Source organism: Haliotis rufescens, unplaced genomic scaffold (genome assembly GCF_023055435.1).
Source record: "Haliotis rufescens isolate VD_foot unplaced genomic scaffold, xgHalRufe1.0.p SCAF_21, whole genome shotgun sequence".
Classification (NCBI taxonomy): domain Eukaryota; kingdom Metazoa; phylum Mollusca; class Gastropoda; order Lepetellida; family Haliotidae; genus Haliotis; species Haliotis rufescens.
In genome coordinates this window covers 14,342,182-14,363,730 of record NW_025963902.1, presented here as the reverse complement: position 1 = coordinate 14,363,730, position 21,549 = coordinate 14,342,182, and the positions used below count along the sequence as shown (strand labels likewise).

The 21,549-nt window shown below is 39.6% G+C and overlaps 1 protein-coding gene across 2 annotated transcripts; it reads right to left on the bottom strand.

The window, feature by feature from the left end:
- Positions 1-4,792: 4,792 nt before the first annotated feature.
- Positions 4,793-21,549, bottom strand: LOC124121321 (myelin transcription factor 1-like). Of its 2 annotated transcripts, XM_046484318.2 has the most exons (8): positions 21,490-21,549; positions 19,923-20,029; positions 18,874-18,978; positions 18,426-18,513; positions 15,579-15,721; positions 14,618-14,784; positions 6,388-7,505; positions 4,793-5,013 (listed from the first exon to the last, which is right to left on the bottom strand). In XM_046484318.2, exons 2-8 carry the CDS (start codon positions 20,001-20,003, stop codon positions 4,883-4,885), a joined length of 1,833 nt encoding a protein of 610 aa, XP_046340274.2. In that variant the 5' UTR covers positions 20,004-20,029; positions 21,490-21,549; the 3' UTR covers positions 4,793-4,882. The 2 variants fall into 2 exon arrangements, with proteins under 2 accessions (XP_046340274.2, XP_046340275.2); XM_046484319.2 differs by lacking the exon at positions 18,874-18,978.

The window sequence follows — 21,549 nt, the reverse complement described above, 5'->3', positions numbered from 1 at the left end:
TGAGTGCGGCGTTAAACAACAAACCAACCAATCTTAGTTGTCATCTTCATTGTTCGTCCTGACAACAATGTTAAGGACCGTGAATGTTAAGGTGCCGTTTTGAGGCGAGGTGACGTTTTGGCCCGGTGACGTTTTGCTGAGGTGCCATTTTAGCTATAACCCGGTTTTAGAAAGGGTCGTCCATGTACAGATCACCATCACGACTGCAGACAGAAGCAAAGCAAGCTTTATGCAATCAAGATTACGTGTTGTGCGTTTTCGATATTGAAAAACCATATGATGTGAAATGGAGACACGGATTTATTTTAAAATTATATAATGTGAGGGGTGTTTTATGAACTGTCGAAACAAGTGCGTTACGACAGCCTATAGAAGCGCTCCTAAAATATATCATATTCTCTGACATGGTGGTACCTTGGAACGCAGGAGTCCGTATCTAAAAATAGACGCCCTCGTGCATATTCATGACCATCTCCACACGGGCTCGCGATAACAGATAACTACATATACTACAAATTCGCGTGTGGAGATGGTCATGAATATGCATGAGGCCGTCTATTTTTAGATACGGACGCCTGTGCTTGGATTGAACCACACGTCTTCAACCAGTACTGTGGAGTATTTGTAAGAGTGCCTAACCACTGATCAGGAGGTTGTGGGTCATCCATAATGAAGTTTCAATTGTTGACTTTGGACCTTTGAAACACTACGCCCATACGTCCATACTTCATCTGCTACCTAACTCACGAGGTCTTCCTCAGAGGTTATTACGCAAACACAATGGTGGACACCCGTGATTGGTTTATGAGGATTCGTGTGCGTCGGACAGGGCTTCCCTGGTATACATTTGATATAAAATTATTCCCCACAAGGTAGTGTTACTAGCCTGTGCTTTTCAATGTTATAATTACGTCTTTTTCACAGATTTACAGAGCTACAGATAAGCAGCGTATTTGCGTAAAATACCCCCTCTCCTCCCCCCCCACCCCAAAAAAAAATAAAATAATTTTTTTTTAAAATAATAATAATATTAATAAATCAAAAAAATTATATGAAAAACCCAATCACTGAGTAACTTGAGTACAGCAACGCATGCATTTAATGAAAAACTCACATGTATAAAAAAAACCAGCATGCGTAAATACCCAATTAAGTTTGAGTGCGTTCAACATGTTCAATGGAGCTAATTTCCGAAACACAATTACGACCTAATTTACCTTCCGAGTCATTCCTTTAGTTAGAACACTTATGTATATCTAAAACGTTTTTATTACTTTTTTTAATCTCAAAATGTTAGCTCATTTTGGAAAAAAACCAATAGAGTGATGAAAAGATGAGTAAAAAAATATTGGTTACCAAATGAAAAATGTAATAAGTATTTTCAATGCCAATTTGTTGCAATGATAACCCTACGTAAAATTCCCACAAAAAGAGAGCTAACATTTGGTGACCACGAAACAGAATTTGTATGGGCGTTGGTTTTCATTTTGACCGGAGACTAACGTGGGGTTATAACATTTCATGTTGTGAAAAAATGTAGTCAAGTTATATATCTGCTGAAGTGCATTAATGCCAAAACAAGGGTGGGATGTTATGACTCTATGTTGTGTGTGTGATGAATCCTCAATGTTATCGTTTCATAAAGTATTATTTAATACTATCAAGAATTGACCATGCCTCAAAATGTCAGGGGGGCACACGGTTGGCCCAGTCGTCTAAGGCGCCGTGATTCTCTGTGCAGAGTTGCGTCCCTTGGGCACGCCAGAAACCTATAATTGTGGGATCGAATCCCGGTTCGTCCCGATTATGTTTCTAGGTTTGTCAGCACCATACCCGTGCTCGTGGGTTTCACAAAAGTGGTAAACGTCCGAGACCTGCATCACTTCGGGCTTTCCTACCACATTAAGCTGACACGCCGCGATATAACTGGAATAGTGTTAAAAGCTGCCTTAAACCCAACTCACTCACTAAAGCTTCGCGAATTAGCATGGATGACTTTCCAACTACCCCAGTTTCAGCCATCCAGGTTGAATGCTCCTTGGTTGCTCCTGAAACCTGGGCTTTGGTTATGATCTGATGTGGATGAGTAAGTATCCAACTTTTTAGTAGATCATACCCGTGAAGATCCGGGGTAGAATAGGTCTTCAGCAACCCATGCTTGCCGTAAAAGGCGACTATGCTTGTCGTAAGAGGCCACCAACGTTATTGGGTGGTCAGGCACGCTGACTTGGTTGATGCATGTCATCGTATACCAGTTGCGTATCCCATGCTCATGATATCAATCAGTGGATTTTCTGGTCCAGACTCGATTATTGACAGAACACCGTCATATAGCTGGAATATTGCTGAGTGTGGCGTTAAACAACAAACGAACAAAACACAAATCTGTAAGTACTGATGACAGCACTGTTCAACATTCATCCACTGGTCTTGTATCTACATGTTGCAAAGACAAAATACAAAAGGGTATCTGATAACAATGAACTATATAATCTATAAATATATATGTTACAAATGCAATGGTGAGTAATGCTATCATACATGTTATGTACAAAATGACAAGGATGTCTGACAAGCACATGCTAATCCTAAAGAATATCTGAGACGTCCAGTGATGTCTTCCTGATTAACAAATTTCAGGATGAACACTATTCTGAATAAACAAAATTCCGGATGAACGATTGGTTTTTGGTTTGGTTTGTTGTTTAACGCCGCACTCAGCATTATTCCAGCTATATGACGGCGGTCTGTAAATAATCGAGTCTGGACCAGACAATCCAGTGATTGACAACATGAGCATCGATCCACACAATTGGGACCGATGACATGCATCAACCAAGTCACCGAGCCTGACCACCCGATCCCGTAAGTCGCCTCTTACGACAAGCATAGTCACCTTTTACGGCAAGCATGGGTTGCTGAAGACCTATTCTACCCCGGATCTTCACAGCCCGGACGAACGATTGACATGTGTAATCATCACTGTATATTTTCAGAAGGTACAATACAGTCGTCATTATTTAAATTCTCATATTAATTTTAAGCAAATGGGACTTATTTGTTTTTGTTGATGTACTTAGGTGTATCTTTGACAACTGAAATATATGTGGAATATTACCGACTGCACCGTTTGCACGGATGGGCCAGTCGTTTAATGCGCCGCGATTCGCCAGAAACCTATGAATGTGGGTTCGAACCCCGGTTTGCCCCGATTATATTTCTAGGTTTGTCAGCGCCATGCCCGTGCTCGTGGGTTTCACCGAAGTAGTAAACGTCCGAGACCTGCATCTCTTCGGGCTTTCCTCCCACATTAAGCTGACACGCCGTGATATAACTGTAATAATGTTAAAAGCGGCGTTAAACTCAACTCTCTCACTCTCATGGGCGATATATTGACTACAACTATGTCGTTGACACTCCCACAGACAACAGTTTGAGTTGTGCAATGCTGACAAGAGGCTCGGGAAATTGCATTTCTTGTATTCATGACGACAAGCCCCTGCCCGATTTATTTATAATTATTTTTAATCACTGTAAAGAAATTACTTTTTCAAGTTAATTTTCTTTTTCTTCTGTCGTGGCCAAAATACATTAAGTGGTACATTAAATCAATGTTAGTTTGTGAGATTTGTAACCTAAATTAAAAAAAAAAATCCTTTTTGATTTTGAGAAAAAGCCATGAGAAACAAACAATTTATTAACAGCCTTACTAAATAATTCCAGCTGACATCCTATTGTGCTTATTTATTATGGTGGTTGGGTGGAGATGTTGGTGTGAAAAATGTTGACATGAAAAATGACAAACCTAACATGAAATATCACTCAAATTAATTTGTGTTCAATGGAGGAGTCACTGCGAAATGCTAAATACTAAAATACACTGAGAAGTGTTCACTGCAAAGTTTGAAGCAATTTAGACATAAGAGTTACGGCCCTTTTATATGACATATCCGTTTGACCTTTAAGTGGTAAAAATTGCGACATACATGTGCCTCCATCCTTTATATCTCACAGGGCTCGAAGTTCGGTAAACCTGAACTGAACCTATTCACAAGGTTTTCGCGATCTTGAATTACCTGCCCTTGATTTCCTTCTGCCAATTTGATTGGCTACGCTACTAGGTCTAACGCACTAATCAGAATGCGAGTTACAAACCAGCCTCAGTGTTTGGTTGGCGATATAAGCAACATGTTAATATGTACCACAGATTATGATCGAGTTTGCGAGGGATTCAACTTTGAAAAACTGACTGACACGCAAAAGAAACCCCTAAAAAAATTTGTCCAAAAAAAAATATCGATGGCTTTGGTTTCTAGGCAATACGAGTTACATCCCTTACCCATTTTCTTTTTCTTTATCTCAACATTTGACTGGTTGGTAAAATGTTCATGAAAATCACGGGCAGGTAATTAACGCGAAAACAATGTGAATAGGTCCTTGGGTTTGTGTAGGTTTATCGAATTGGAAGCCCTGAAGATATACAGGATGATGTGCCTCGTCAAGATATGTATGTCTTTTCACCACCAGGATCAAAACACAATTCCGTTAACCAACTATGTAAAAAGAATCCCCTAATTAACATACTGATAATCCCAACATCGATCATCCGGAAATCGGGGCATGCAAAATAACAGGACCTGGTCCCATTTGCACAAGGGGATCTTAGCGCTAAGATGATCGTAACTACCATGCTTTAACATAGGCTTACAATAGTCGTAGCACTAAGATCGCTTTGTGCAAGTGGGCCCTGGAGTAGCAGAGTTTCACTGTTAGTCTCTCAAAGGTTATATTGCGAGTCATTGTGGGAATTAGGTTTAGGTTATCCAGGAGGTCTAGGTCAACGCCAGACAGTGTTCAGCTGGTGTGGCTGAGCTGCTTTGCATCAGCAGGTCGGCATCATGCATGGTTTTATCTCTGTCTGTCCAGGTGTACAGGTCATATCCGCACACACCTTCGTCCTCCGCCGAGACCCCAGGCCGCAGGTAACACTACACTCGCTCCACCTACTGCTGGCTGTAACAGTGAACAAGAGTTCTATGTAATCTACTCAGTATTAAGAAAGAACAAATTGCTAGATACAATATAACAGACTATTTGACTTGTTGTTGTTTGTTTTGTTTGTTTGTTGTTGTTTGTTGTGTTTTGTTTGTTTGTTTTTGTTTTGTTGGTTGTTGTTTTTGTTTGTTTTTTGGTGTTTTTTTGTTTGTTTGTTTTTTTTTGGGGGGGGGGGGGGGGGGGAGAAAGAGAAGACGGTCCAAAGTCCATTTCTAGTCCACTGGTCCTTATAATAATAACATATTGCAAACTCCCATATATATATTTCTACTTGTCCTTATGAAACCTTAACTATTGGGCAGTTTGGCAAGGACTACAAGACCAGTGCCACTTTCTATTGCTGAAAGTGATGCAGGTCCCAGGTGTTTAAGCACAAGATCTATCAGCTCTACACGTAATGTCATTGAATAAGCTCAGCAATGTCGAAAGTTTTCAATATTTGTTTGTGAAACTACTTCCGGGAGTACATAAGCACAGGCCTTGGTATCAAACAATGTGTAATGCCAGCTTATTGCCATAAAACAGTTGTATCTTCAACGGCCAAGTAAAAAAAAAAGATATTATTTTCCTCATGTATTTCCATATCATTAACATGCTAAATATCAAATATAAAAGCTCTCACAAATTAGCACGATGCAATGTTTATTCCTAATACATGTACAATAACATATAGCTGGAATATTGCTGAGTGCGGCGTTAAACAACAAACAAAACTATATGATATTTACGATATATGAAAACACACTTGGCTGCATTATATTCTCTATTTATTTTAATTGACAACATATTTATTTCAGGAAAACCCAGCATGTCCAATATTATTTTTAAAAACCTGAAACACAACCTGTCTGAATTCGAAGATAACCAAAAGACCAGTGTTAGAAATTGGCACTAGTCCCATAGTTCTTGCTAAAATGCCCAATAGTTATGTTATCACAAGGACTAGAAATTTGACCTTTTTAAGGATTTTGCAACATGTTATCATTTTAAGGACGAGTGGACTAAATTGTTAGGTATATGGCTGTCAAAGACCCAACTGTATTTAAAATCCAGTGTCAAGAGAATTATCAGCGTTAGAAATTGGCAATAGTCCTTTAGTCCTTGCCAAACTGCACAATAGTGCAAGCACACTAGTAGAAATTTGCCATTTTTAAGGGGTTTGCTATATGGACTATATAAGGACTAGTAGACTGAAACTGTTACTTTCTACCGCTGATTATCTATCCCTGTTTTGAAGCTCCCGACATCTGCGTTTCCCAATGAACCGTTGACTTTGAGAAGTTCTGACTGTGAGAAAAACAGGCAGTAATAACACATTACGAGTATAATTACCTGGGATTCCCTGAGACTGCTTGTGATACGATGACACATCTTTTGGCGTATGCAAAACAGCATATTGTTGTGGGACAATTTTCCCGTTGTGAGGCACGGGAGCTAACTCTTTCACTGACCCTATATTTCTTCTGTCTCTGTCTGTCTTCACTTTTGAATATTTGTAGAATTCGTCTGAATAGTGATGATGATTGTCAGAAAACACTGCCTCGACAGCTTCTTGAACAATACCAAAACTCCTCTTTTGTTTACCTTTTGCACCCTTCCTATTCTTGTGTAATGCTTTGGTGTTATTGTCGTAACTGCGCTTCTTCTTACTTTTGACGTTCTTCGATTTATCCTTGTCATTATCCTCCTCCTCCTCCTCCTCGTCGTCATCCTCCTCCTCCTCCTCCTTCTCGTCATCCTCCTCCTCGTCATCCTCCTCCTCCTCCTCCTCGTCATCCTCCTCCTCGTCATCCTCCTCCTCGTCATCCTCCTCCTCCTTCTCCTCCTTATCATTTTTACGCGATTTATCATCATGATTATTACCCTGATGAAGATCATTAATATCATCATATTTAAAAGGATCACGACGGCCTTCCTTTTGAATGTCGCCAATGTCTCCAGAATAAGACTTGTAATTTCCTTTTTTCAAAGGATCTTTATTAACATCATGTTTTATTGCCTTCGCCACACTGGTTAACAGAGAGCCCATCTGACGCAAGTCAAGCTGCTGCTTAGGAAGAGATGCATTGAGGAAATCATTTCCTCCATTCATGATCCTCTTCCAGTTGGTTTCAAGCCCATGTAACTGCTTAAGTTTGACAACCTTTGAGGTACTGGATGTGTTGCCAATGGGTGTATTATCAGCCGTGGTATGAATAACATGGTGTGTCACATGGACCTCCACATCCCCTTTCACCACCACCCCTCTATCTCTCTTCAGGTTTGCTCCAGCTTTGGGGGTATCCATGAGGGGTTTACTTGCTTTCACAGAGTCAGATAGTCGACTGACCTCCAAGTCGGACAAAGTACTATCCAAAGCATGGTCTATGTCTAAATCGAGATTCAGGGAACGCTTTTGATACCGTTTGCTTGGGTCCCTGGTGGAAACTGTCCTGGGCTGAGGCTGTGACCTGCAAAGTATTGTGACATAATACAGTAAACTACTTTTATAACGAACACACTTATAACGAAATGCTAATGAGGAGAGGTGAAATAGGGTTTAATTTCGTGTTTAACATCATTGGACCTATATTTAAATATTATGCACATGTATGTGTGGTTGTTTGCACAAGTTCAGTTTGATACTGCTAGCCCCCTGAGATATCATGCGGCAGTTTAACCTGAATACCCACACAAACACATTATACTGAGTACAAGCCGACCAGTCCTTGTTTTATCCCCAAGCGGCAGACAGGGTAACAACAAGTACCATCTCTTAAGTCCTGGAGAGATATGGCCAGGGGATGGAACCACTCATATTCTATCAACTCTACAAAACCGTGGTTTCTTTTGGTTCACAAGACTGATTGACAGTAAAAAAATACGAAAGAAGTAAAACAAGACTTTTGATAAAAACATGTTTGTCCGACATAGTTATTCATTTTAACTATATGGACACGAGGGTGAGATTTGATTTATCATGCAACATCATTCTTCCAACTTTTTCAGTTTGTAGACAGTAATAAGCAGTGTCTTAACTCTTTCAACACCAGTCAACCAGAAGTGTTTACTGCTGGGACACCGAGTTCCCAGAGACTCTTATGTGATAGATGAAGCCAACATTTATCAAAGAAAATATCTGCTTGTAAAATATATTTGCTAATACATGTTATACACCATTTGAAAGGTCTGATCCTATTGTTTATAATTATGAAAGTTATGTTTTTCACATTATTTAAAATAATGCATTTACAACTTAATTTAATTCGTTGTAAATAAAAATGTACGCTAACACGTTGTTAACATCCAGATTAAGGACCAAGGAGGCGAAAACTTGACGATTTTCGGCAAATATAAGATTTCATAAAATCCACTTACCTATTTCTGTTTTATTTTCATTGTTTACGTAATTGGAAAATCATTTTAAAAAGAATTATAAATAGTTTCTGTCATCACCCATTTCCCGATAACAGCGACTGTCCGTTCAGTAAAATGAAGAAATACCCCCGTTTTCGAGGTTTCGTATGAATAACACGTTCGTCGAAGAATGGCATATGATACATATGATACAAGCTCGTGTTTGATAAATTACAGACGTTGGCGAAAGATTTTTGTTAAATCGTGTTATTCTGAACGTTTTGAGCAGGAAATCACGATATATATTAAAAATATGGAACTTCGTGAATGTATCGTGCTAGGTTACGAGCTGTGACAAAAATTTTACATGCATATATTTTTGCATTAAACATCGTGTCCGAGCCGAGAATTCAAGGAGGCGACGAAAGCCGAGATGTCATTTGACTTACGTTACACCCGATCGCACGAACAGATGGAAATAATAACTTAGATGTAAGTTTGATTACTTTTAGATATATTTTTGTTGATTTTATTTATTACTTTGTATAATATATTTAAAGATTTTTTTAAAACGTCTTTATTTTCCTCTTTGACGTGTTCGATGTGGACCCGTTGTCGAAATGTGTGTCCGAGAATTTTATTTTCAATAACATCGCGGGAAAAAGTGAATAATTTTTTAATTTATCGATAAAAAATGATAAATTGAAATGGAATACGTATTTCAGACATTGGGAAATGTAATAGATTTGATAAATGAATGATATTACAGGAGGGTCCATAAAAATATATACTTGGCCGGATAACCGGCCTACGGTGTTTGGGGACTCGATGCTTCTTGGCCGGAAAACCGGCCTACGGTGTTGAAAGTGTTAAGTGTAAAATTACTAAAAAGTACTGCTAAGAGCTTCAGTAGCAGAGCCATTAGTGATGTCATTTGATTGTGACGTCATGGTAACCAATGACATCATGATGCTCTCCAAAGCATTGTGATGCAATTTCATTGCAGCGATATCTCCTGTGAGAGCCAGTTTTGGTTGATAATTTGTTATAATTTTATAATTTGAAGTTTACACGATATACGGCTTTTCCATTGGACGAGAGGTCGGTCACATGACCGCGAAATTGACGTTCATAAGTGTATGAACGACACAATTTGACGTTCATTCTTCCCCGCCCTTAAGGCGGGGAAGTATACGGGAGAGGTTAATTTTGGAGCATGTAAGTCGACATGTTGGTTTCTTAGAAATTTCAAGCCACACAGTTACCGAAACGAAACATACAAATCATGTGAAATGTGCGTGAAATGTTGATGTTTATCTTTTCCAGCAATAAGAGATACTTCAAAATCGTCTTGCTATCTGAGACTTAGTCACTTTTCGTAATGCTGATAACCCATGAAATCTGTTCATTTTGTTTTTAAAAGAGCTAAAAATGATCCCATTTCGCTAAAGTTAACCGGTCTATATTTTGTAAGAATAAACTATTGCGCATTGAGCGATTATCTCCATTAGCTATAGGCGTAGTATAGAAGTGATAAATTCACGCACTGACCTTGCATTGCTGTACATCGTATCTTATTCAAGCTGTATCACTGAGAGTGAGTGATTGTCTCCCTTCCCCGAACAGTTCAATTGCGCACTACCTTTGCAATGTATCGTATGTTATTCAGGCAGCCATCGAGAAACGTTCCAGGAAGGAATTTAGGCCAAGCCTGTCACGCGCACTCAATTTTCACACTGCTATTGCAACATATTGTTCAACACGATTAATTAACAGGCTTCCATAAAGTATGACTTTCTTCAATAAACAACACATGTAAAACAACGGGTTTGATATGAGAATTTGTTTATTAGTTGTCTTCATAATCACATGTATGGCGCTTGCTGTGCATAGTTGAGCACAGCATTGTTTTAAATACTTCACTGTATGTAATGTATGGTACATACCGTTTCATGCGGCGGTTTACGTTTCTGCATGGTTTATTGCTTTGACAAAAAAAATAACTTCCAGCAGAGATCATACACCCGTATATGTTCTTTGCTTCTGGATACATAGGAAATCAACAGGTTGGTCTGTAGTTTGCAATTATTTTCCAAAAAGATAATACGGTTGCATGATATCTTCACGATGTTTGGGTTGAACATAGTAACATTCTTCTAAACAAATTTCCAATCTAAGCCGGAAGCAATCACAACACAAACCCAGTTAACCAAACGGAACCATACACAAGAGTGAGTGAGGTAGTTGGGTTTAACGCCGTCTTGAATAGTATTCCGTGTCAGCTTGAAGTGGGATGAAAGTCTGAAGTGATGCAGGTCTTAGACGTTCACCACTTTGGTGAAACCAACGAGCAAGGGTTTTGTGCTGAAAACAAAATCGGGGCGAACCGAGATTCAAACACACTGTCATAGGTTTCTGGCGTGCCCAAGGGACACAACTCTGCATAGCGAATTGCAGCGCCTTCGGCGACTGGGCCAACCATGCCCCCGTAAACAACTGTAAGAAACTATTATACAACAAAGATGTTTTAGATGACATATGTATTGCAGAACATTCCATGAAGAAACAGTGGCAATATTGCACAATCACAAACTACAAAATACATGCACAATAAACGACAATTAAAAAACACAGGAACATTCAACATTCAAAAGAGGTAGAATTTAATTTCTAAAACAAGTGTTTTATAATGATATGGAATTAATATGAGAATTGAGCAAAACTATGGTAATGTAGTACATACATGTACAAGGAATTTGTTTGTAATTGTTGATATGTTAACAGATCTTGGAAGTTGTTTCTGGATAACTGTTGGTAAACTTATTAAGAATCTGCTCCTTTTAACAGAGTGTACCAAATTCTTTATAATGATTGGGAATTATTTGTGATTCTCTTTCTTGGTTGTATTATGTAAGACAGTGCGTAATGTTGTTCATCTTCTGAGACATCACATGTTTCACAGAGACGTTGTTCAAATGGGGTTGGTGTTTTTGTATATCTACAATTTTTTCAATTTTTAGTTTGTGATTACTTAAACGAAGTTTTGAGAAAAGTGACCTATGGCCTTTGTTTTTACAATATGTAAGATAATTCTCAATATTTATAGATAACGTGACCAAACTGTATGTTCCTAACTTGCTGCTAGATAAATGGGAATCCATTAATGATTGCGTGATTTTTTACATTTGAACTGAAGTATATTTAGAGTGTATTCATTACATTTTTTGTGTTTACTATTTTAAAAGTTTGCTTTATTTAAACCAACCAACATTTTGACCAGAAATATTGATATTTGCTGCAAAAGCATGCTTTAGAGTGACATTTGTTGTGTTATCTATATAGGATTTTTTTTATTGGTACTAATAGTGGGTATACATCAAGTTTTGCCTGACAGGACCAGTTTTCTTGCCTGGGTTATCTTTGTGCTGACCAATTAAAGACACTGTTTCTTTTATTGTGCTTTCCAAAGATAAGTACATTAATAACAACCAATTTGTACTTAACACAAATTCTCTCCTCCCATAGCTTACACTTCCTTCCTCTGCACATAACATTATATGGCGGGGAGCTATTGATGCTCTGCAGCAATCTCTACTTGTACGTTTTTCACGCGACCGTGTTCTTGAAATGACGTAAACACTGACGGACTACTTCCACATTCCTGGGGAAACCCCTGGGAATTCCCTAGCACGAAAACATACATACCGTATTCGACATAATAAGCGCTCAGGGCGCTCTCAAAATTAGAAATAGGGGGCTCTTATTAGAATAAAATTTTGGTGAAAAACAACAGAGTTGAAAGATCGTAAATTTCGTGGTTTATGCTGACAGCCTGAAATGATAGAAAAAAAAGTCTGTGTGTATTATACACAACATATATATTTTTCAAGAATTTAATTGCCCATAATTAAGGGTGCATATAACACACGAGTGTGTACTATACACGAATAAATAAGTCTTGTGTACATTGATCAATCGGAAGGAATTGGAATTGTTCACTAGCCAATATATTAGCAAATATCGCCGTGGGCGCTTATTAGAGCGGGGCGCTTATTACGTCGAATACGGTAAGTGTTCTTCCTGATCATTTAGAACCTTTATTTTTGGTCTCAGCGTTTCAGTAATGAGTATACATTGAGAAATGTCAGAGAACGTGACTGCATGATTGTTCACGAATATCCTCGCTACGGCCTATCCCAATGAACAAACGAAGAAATCTAAACTATCGTAGTATCGACTCAATCCGTGTCTTCGGCTGACACTGACCGTCTCCAGCAATCTATGAATTTGCCTTAGTGTCTGTTTGACGCATCTTTATTCACCTTTCAATGATCGGCCAGTTGATCAATGATGACTAACACATGTAACCGCCACAGGTTCATTAACAACTTCGGAAATCTCTCCCGTCACGTTCATCGTGTCGGCCATTTTGACGTCTTGTACTCGATGTAAATGTATTACGACGCGCTGTCATTGTGACTGACTTACTGAGGTAGTTCTTTACAGAACTTTCTCATCTAATGAGGATATGATTTGAACACATGTACTGCGTAAGATGTTTCTGAAGAGCAAGTTGTGCATCCATACGCTCATGTCACCTCTCTTTTTGAAGAACTATTTTACTCCGACGTTCATACAGTTTGGCCCTCACTCTATGAAGGTTTATACTCCAATGAACTCACACAAAGTGGAAGTCAATTCTTAATTACACTCAGGTGAATTACAGGGTTAGAATTTAATTTTTTTAGGCACAAGCAAATTTTTGCTTGTGGTTTTAAAAGTTACAAGCAAAATCAAAAATCAACAAGCAATTATTTTTTCTCAACTCAAAACTTCAAAATATATATCACAAGATTGCATGATCATGATTTATGCTGCATATAAATAATGGCTGATTATGCATGTTATGACATTCAGATAACAAAGTAATTAAATTACACTCATAAAACATTTATCAAAGAAAATATCTGCATGTTTGTAAATCATCTTTGCTACCACATATTATACATCATTTCAAGTTCCAATCCTATTGTTTATAACATATGTTATGTTTATCACATTATTTAGATAATGCATTTACAACTTAATTATGTTCGTTGTAAATAATGAAAATGTAAACACATTCATAACGTCCAGATTAAGGACCAAGGAAGCGCAAAATTGACGATATTTGCAAACAGAATCTATAAGATTTCATAAAAAACGCAATTCGAAAAATATTTTTAAAAGAATTGTAAATAGATCTGGTATCTGCCATCACCCATTTCCCGATAACAGCGGCTGTCCGTTCAGTAACATGAAGAGATACCTCCGTTTTCAAATAACACGTTCGTCGAAGACTGCCATGTGACACGTCGCTAGAAAGCTTCGATAAAATAGGTTTCTAATGACTCTGTCTTTGCCAAAATCTGCTACAAGGTTCGTGACTGGTCAAATCTGAGCACGTGACCTAAGTCGGCCAATCAAATTACATCTATGGTATGATAAATTTCAGAATTTGACGAAATAATTTTGTTGAATCGTGTTATTCTGAACGTTTTAAGCAGGAAATTGCGATCTTTATTAGAAATATGGAACTTCATAGATGTAATCGTGCCAGGTTACGAGCTGTGACAAAGATTTTTCATGCTTATATTTTTGCATTAAACATCGTTCAATTCAATTGAAAAAAAAACATGAGAAGAAATGGTGAATAACAAGTATAAAAAATGTGTATATCCTTACAAAACAAAACATCAGTTATCAATTGGTATTGTTTCTCAGCTTGAACAGTAATTCCGTGATGGTGTGACCTAAGTTTGTTTTTTGTATAAGCAGCACGACTGGTCAGGATTTCTTTCATTTTTAACCATCCACATTTTCGGACAACGTTTTTGTAAACCAACTAAAGTAAATTGTTTGTTTGTTGTTTAACGCAGCACTCAACAATATTCCAGCTATATGACGGCGGTCTGTAAATAATCAAGTCTGGACTAGACAAACCAGTGATTGATAACATGAGCATCGATCCAGCCAATTGGGATACGATGCCATGCATCAACCAAGTCAGCGAGCCTGACCACCCGATCCCGTTAGTCGCCTGTAAGACAAGCATAGTCGCCTTTTACGGCAAGCATGGGTTGCTGAAGACCAATTCTACCTGGATCTTCTGGGGTCTAAAATAAATAAAAATGTTGAGTAACATTGCCTCACTTACAGAACATAACCAGGTGATAGAGCAAGATACCTGATATTTCTAATCCAGTCACTGTTCCGCTTCATGCGCTTCTGCAACCGTTTGGTCTGATTTGGGGCGGCTGGTGTCTTTCCATGGATCTTCCCTGGTCCTAACTTCTCCAATTGTTCTGTGACACCTGGGGTAGGTGTAGGCGTAGTCGTAGTCGTAACGTTTTCCTGTTATGAAACAGAGTATGATGACAAGAACATTTTGAAAGGATAATTTCAAGTGACCTGCTCGGATCATTGTGCCGGACAATACCAAATCATTTCGGCGTGCGGCGTTAAACAACAAACAAACAAACAACAATAGAAATGGAAACAAAAGGTGATGATACCCCAGTTCAAAACTAGGATATGAAAAGAATTCTAATCTCAAACTCAAATTTCCCACCTGTATGTCACTTACATGACAAACACCATTTGTATTACAAAACATTATTTAGTTCTTACGTTTATTAACTTGGTGTACAAATCAAATTGTAAATTCAGAAACAAAATCAAATCCAAATGACAAGGTATTTTTTATACCACAGACAGTAAAAGATCACTTGAAGATAAAAACTAATCCAGCGTACTAAAACAAGTTTTTTCCAATGACAAATCATATTATTTAATATGGAGACTATTTGTAAGGACCCAAACCAGACAAAGAATATTATTTTTCATCACCTACCAATCCAAATCAAACTTTAGATGATTAAAAACTACTGTACAGCGATAGAAATTGGCACTAGTCCCGGGGTCCTTGCCCAATAGGAGTAGTAGAAATTTGCCGTTTTTAAGGGTTTTGCTATATGCTATCATTATAAGGACTAGTACACAAAAAAATTAAGTTTCTAACGCTGCTGTACGATACACTTTGTGTCGACCTACATATTTTCTTAACAACAAATCAAATGGTTCATAGTTCACACCATAAACTTCCAATAGGTGTAACACTTCAGGGATGAAACAAATGGTGGTCTTACCTTTGCAATACAATGTCCAGAGAGCTGGTGACGTGAAGTGTTGCACACTTGACTGATGGCCTCACAGTCGGCAGAGGACCGGCAAATCTTCACACTCTGCCTCACATCGTCCACATCAGTCTCCAAACCACTAGCGGGATCAACTGCAGGGATAGAAGGTAATCTATTCAAGTGTGCCACATTACAGACAAGTCTTAACACTCTGCCTCACATACGTCCACATCAGTCTCCAAACCACTAGCGGGATCAACTGCAGGGATAGAAAGTATCTATTCAAGTGTGCCACATTACAGACAAGTCTTAACACTCTGCCTCACATACGTCCACATCAGTCTCTAAACCACTAACGGGATCAACTGCAGGGATAGAAGGTAATCTATTCAAGTGTGCCACATAACAGACACGTCTTAACACTCTGCCTCACATACGTCCACATCAGTCTCCAAACCTCTAGTGGGATCAACTGCAGGTATAGAAGGTAATCTATTCAAGTGTGCCACATGACAGACACGTCTTAACACTCTGCCTCACATCGTCCACATCAGTCTCTAAACCACTAGCGGGATCAACTGCAGGTATAGAAGGTAATCTATTCAAGTGTGCCACATGACAGACACGTCTTAACACTCTGCCTCACATCGTCCACATCAGTCTCTAAACCACTAACGGGATCAACTGCAGGGATAGAAGGTATCTATTCAAGTGTGCCACATTACAGACAAGTCTTAACACTCTGCCTCACATCGTCCACATCAGTCTCCAAACCACTAGCGGGATCAACTGCATGGATAGAAGGTATCTATTCAAGTGTGCCACATGACAGACACGTCTTAACACTCTGCCTCACATACGTCCACATCAGTCTCCAAACCACTAGCGGGATCAACTGCAGGGATAGAAGGTAATCTATTCAAGTGTGCCACATGACAGACACGTCTTAACACTGCCTCACATCGTCCACATCAGTCTCCAAACCACTAGCGGGATCAACTGCATGGATAGAAGGTAAATCTATTCAAGTGTGCCACATGACAGACACGTCTTAACACTCTGCCTCACATACGTCCACGTCAGTCTCCAAACCACTAGCGGGATCAACTGCAGGGATAGAAGGTAATCTATTCAAGTGTGCCACATGACAGACAAGTCTTAACACTCTGCCTCACATCGTCCACACCAGTCTCTAAACCACTAGCGGGATCAACTGCAGGGATAGAAGGTAATCTATTCAAGTGTGCCACATGACAGACACGTCTTAACACTCTGCCTCACATACGTCCACATCAGTCTCCAAACCACTAGCGGGATCAACTGCAGGTATAGAAGGTAATCTATTCAAGTGTGCCACATGACAGACACGTCTTAACACTGCCTCACATCGTCCACATCAGTCTCCAAACCACTAGCGGGATCAACTGCAGGGATAGAAGGTAATCTATTCAAGTGTGCCACATGACAGACACGTCTTAACACTGCCTCACATCGTCCACATCAGTCTCCAAACCACTAGCGGGATCAACGGCAGGGATAGAACGTAATCTATTCAAGTGAACCACAGGGCATGGGATACACTGAAGTTCATTGATTGTCACATATAAATTACAACATCACGGTCATTTTTGAAGACGTGTTATTGTATGCATTTTGATTTGGAGACAGGAGCTGTTGTACAGGGTTTTACATTGACTTACCAAAGTGGGGGTCTAGAGACCCCAATAATAATAATATTAAAGGGCCCGTGCAGGCAATATGAGGGTCCTGTAAAGTACTGAGTACTGTAGATGTTGATCATTTCTTTAGTACCGGAATGAATCAAAGATCATGCGGACACGGGTCATGGTTGATGGATGAAATGACAGACACCCATAACTGCTCTTAATGCACTGAGGGCACGGGTGGCCCAGTTGTCTAAGGAGCCGAGATTCGCTGTGCAGAGTTGCGTCCCTTGGGCACGCCAGAAACCTATGATTGTGGGTTCGAATCCCGGTTCGCCTCGATTATGTTTCTAGGTTTGTCAGCACCATACCCGTGCTCGTGGGTTTCACCAAAGTGGTAAACGTCTGAGACCTGCATCACTTCGGGCTTTCCTCCCACATTAAGCTGACAGCCGTGATATAACTGGAACGCTGTTAAAAGCGGCGTGAAACCCAACTCACTCACTCACTCACTTGATGCACTGCAGGTACAATGAATATCATTGTGCGTCACCAGAGACGCAGTGCATAGTTTTCTGGATCCATTATCTACATCTGTGCATACTGGACGCACAGTTTAGCGTCTCTGTATATATGACATCTGATAGGCCGTGTTATGTTGAGTGACAACCACCGTCTGTGCACAACAGTTACACTAGCCCGACTTGTCTCTTAACATCTTAGTTTTTAGTGTTATTGTGTGGACTTTAATTAGCTGAACAAACTAGACCAAACAGAAACTGACTAGAGTTTGGCTTCGGACTACTGGCTAAAGTCGCGTCCACAAAATTCGTTCCGATATGGCTTGGCGAGATATCCATGGACTGAGTGAGAAAGTTTCATGTAAATCGATGTAACAGCTTGTTTGTTTGTTTGTTGTTCAACGCCGCACTCAGCAATAATCCAGCTATATGACGGCGGCCTGTAAGTAATCGAGTCTTGACCAGACAATCCAGTGACTGACAACATGAGCATGCTGCATCGATCCACGCAATTGGGATCGATGACATGCATCAACCAAGTCAGCCATCCTGACCACCCGATCCCGTTTGTCGCCTCTTACAAGCATAGTCGCCTTTTACGGCAAGCATGGATTGCTGAAGGCTTATTCTGCCCCAGATCTTCACGGGCCTGTAACAGCCTGTACACATACATTGACTGATGACTTCTCTCTTCTGGCGTCCATCTTTGGTGGATTGTTCTGTGACACCTGGGGTTGGCTTTGGGGTAGTACCGGGCTCCTATGAAGCATATAGCATGATGCAGTTTAAAAGGTATTTCAAAATGACTAGCTCAGCCTCTCTCCGAAGGAAAAACTGGACTTTTATAGCCAGTTAACGCTCTTGCCTCGGGAAGATGCGTGCTCAAATTGTGTCACTTCATTGAAGCTCGTTAGAAATTCAATTTCAATTAGAAAATACAATTTCCATATTTTCGAGAATTAATTTATAATAGCAATACGCATATTTTGTCGATATTCCCGTTTTAAGGAAGCAGGATAGGCAAGTTAGGCAGCTCAACTTAATGGAAGGTCAAAGGTCAAGCCATAAAATATAAACATTACTTAGTTCTTTATGGTTGAAACGAACGATATGTTTTACCTCCCCAATACAGTGCCCAAAGTTCTGGTGCAGTGGCCTGAGGCACGTTTGATAGAGGTTTTCACAGTCTCCTTGCGTCTGACATAATTGCGGGTAGGGACGTTCCTGAGAAACAATATGGTTTTGGTTGTTGGTTTGTTGTTTAACGCCGCACTCACCAATATTCCAGCAATATGAGGGCGGTCTGTAAATAATCGAGTCTGGACCAGACAATCCAGTGGTTAATATTATGAGCATCGACCCACGCAATTGGGATACGATGACATGCATCAACCAAGTTAGCCAGCCTGACCACCCGATCCCGTTAGTCGCCTTTTACGACAAGCATAGTCACCTTTTACAGCAAGCACGGGTTGCTGAAGACCTATTCTACCCCGGAATCTTCACAGGTCTGAAACAATATCGAGATGCTACAACAGCTTCACTACCTCTGACATAGAGTTCCCCTGGCAATTATGGCACGTAGGGAATTTTAATTACTTCAAAACTGAAAAAAAACAGGATTAGTTAAGAGGGCTGCTTTCATTTATGATCCTGCATTCCTGTCACTCGCTGGTCCTGTCGTCTGAGAAAACAAAGCGGATAAAGGGGCAATTGTTATTGAATTTTCCTTTGTTTAAACCTGATGATAGGAACGTGGCTACATATTCTGTTTTGTCCGTTTGTATTTTTACGCCGCACTCAAACCTCCCTAACACTCTACTTTATCTGCTACTTCTATTTATGAGTGACCCTTGAAGATCCGGGTTAGAATAGGTCTTCAGCAACCCTGCTTGCAGTAAAAGGCGGCTATACTTTTTAACTTGTCGTAAGAGGCGACTAACGGGATCGGGTGGTCAAGCTCGCTGACTTGGTTGATGCATGTCATCGTATCCCAACTTCGTGGATCTAGCTCATGGTGTCAATCACTGGATTGTCTGGTTCAGACTCGATTATTTACAGACCACCGTCATATAGCTGGACTATTTCTGACTGCGGTGTTAAACAACAAACCAACGAACGAACTATTGCGATAGTGGCAATAGTGAAAATAGCCCCAATATTGTTACCGTTATCAGGGTCAAGGGGATTGGTGAGCTTGTGACAGCCAAACAGATGAGGAAAATACCCAATCCAATGGCCTTAATCATGCTTGCTAGTATTTCATCTTCATCATCTGAAACATCAAGTATCATTGTCAGTAAACCATCAAGGTCAGGCAAGGTCATGTTGCACAGAAGCTGGGACTTGACGGCTGCTCATTTTGACCAAGGTCAAAGCACGCTTAACACACTGAGGGCAGCCAGCAAAATTGGCCTGAAACAATTACCAGCACAAATATTGAAAATATATAAGGAAATCCCCAATGTCGGAAGTTCTACTATAATTTTAAAGGCCGCCATCCAGCCATAACAGACTGTGAATAGAAGAGCTGGGACGGGTAACTCGGTACCCGGGTCGGCTGGGTAGTGATCGAGTAGGTCCCGGTACCCACAGGACTAACCGGACCCGTGGTTAGTAACGTGATATATTGATTAATGACAAAAAATATCTAGTACTCTATGGTTACACTACAAGTCACTAATGGTCGCATTTCTTTCTGACTATGCAACCATTCCTTTTGGATTTTTTATATGGTTGAATAAAGATAAAACTTTATTCAACTTCAGTGTATGAATGACCAGATTGTTTAATACATGTATCTAAATACGTTTTGCCAGGGCTATGCTAAAAATGTTCCCAGTCGGACATTTTGAAACATCTCCTGAGACCTACAGTGGGTACCCTGGTAGGGTCGGGTAATAGGGGGGTGGGTATACCCGGGTAGTAAATTTGGACTCGTCCCAGCCCTAGTGGATAGTACTGGATATCGGTTGGGGAGCAACCATTTGCAGATTTTCATTTGGGTGTAGGATTTGATTTGAGCTCAGCATTATTTTCTTTCAATAATTTTTTTCCAAACATAAACAAGTGCTCAATTATATTTTTAAATGCATATAAATACAAAACTATATTCTTTGGACGCTATTCTGTAACCAAACGGCACATATTTATTTCTATGTGCATACCATCATTTCCCATTTGCATGCCCATCACTGGACTTTCTGATCCTTACATATTTACAAACTACTATCATATAAGCGGAATATTGTTGAGTTTAAGAAGTTTAATATATACATTTATTAAATAGATATAGGACACATAGACCACAGGACCATGTAACTAATAATAATAACAAACAAACTCGCCGCAAAAGTTCTGAAAGGTCAAGGTCGCGCTTGAAAACAAAATTGAACGTTCATAAGATGATGGCGTCTATCTCTTGGCAAAACAGGTTTCTTCAACCTACGAATATCTGAATACCGGTCATTTGAAGCTCCAATTTAATCGTTAATATGTCGGTCTCGGAATGTGCCTTGTGACGTATATATGTTAGATTGTGCCGTGAGGCCTAGAACGTATTTTGTATCTTCATTATCTCATAGCTTATCACCAAAATAGTATTCCTTCGACATTGCCATGCTATTGCATTGCATTGAGACTATTACCATGCATAGATAACGAAGTGAAAGATTACCAAGTACATTGGACCAGCTTTTTGTTTGGTCAGATTATGAGAAAAAACGCTTCACAAACCTCGGCCACCTGAAGTCAACGTACATCGGCCATTTTGTCAATGTTGACAAAAGAGCACAC

What these genes read in the sequence shown, in the direction of transcription:
- LOC124121321 (XM_046484318.2), bottom strand. Translation starts at nt 20,003, where the DNA reads ATGATTAAGGCCATTGGATTGGGTATTTTCCTCATCTGTTTGGCTGTC. An exon ending in TCCCCTTGACCCTGATAACG is followed by an intron (nt 18,979 to 19,922) that starts GTAACAATATTG and finishes ATTGTTTCTCAG; the next exon opens with GAACGTCCCTACCCGCAATT. An exon ending in GCAGTCTCAGGGAATCCCAG is followed by an intron (nt 5,014 to 6,387) that starts GTAATTATACTC and finishes TCACTGTTACAG; the next exon opens with CCAGCAGTAGGTGGAGCGAG.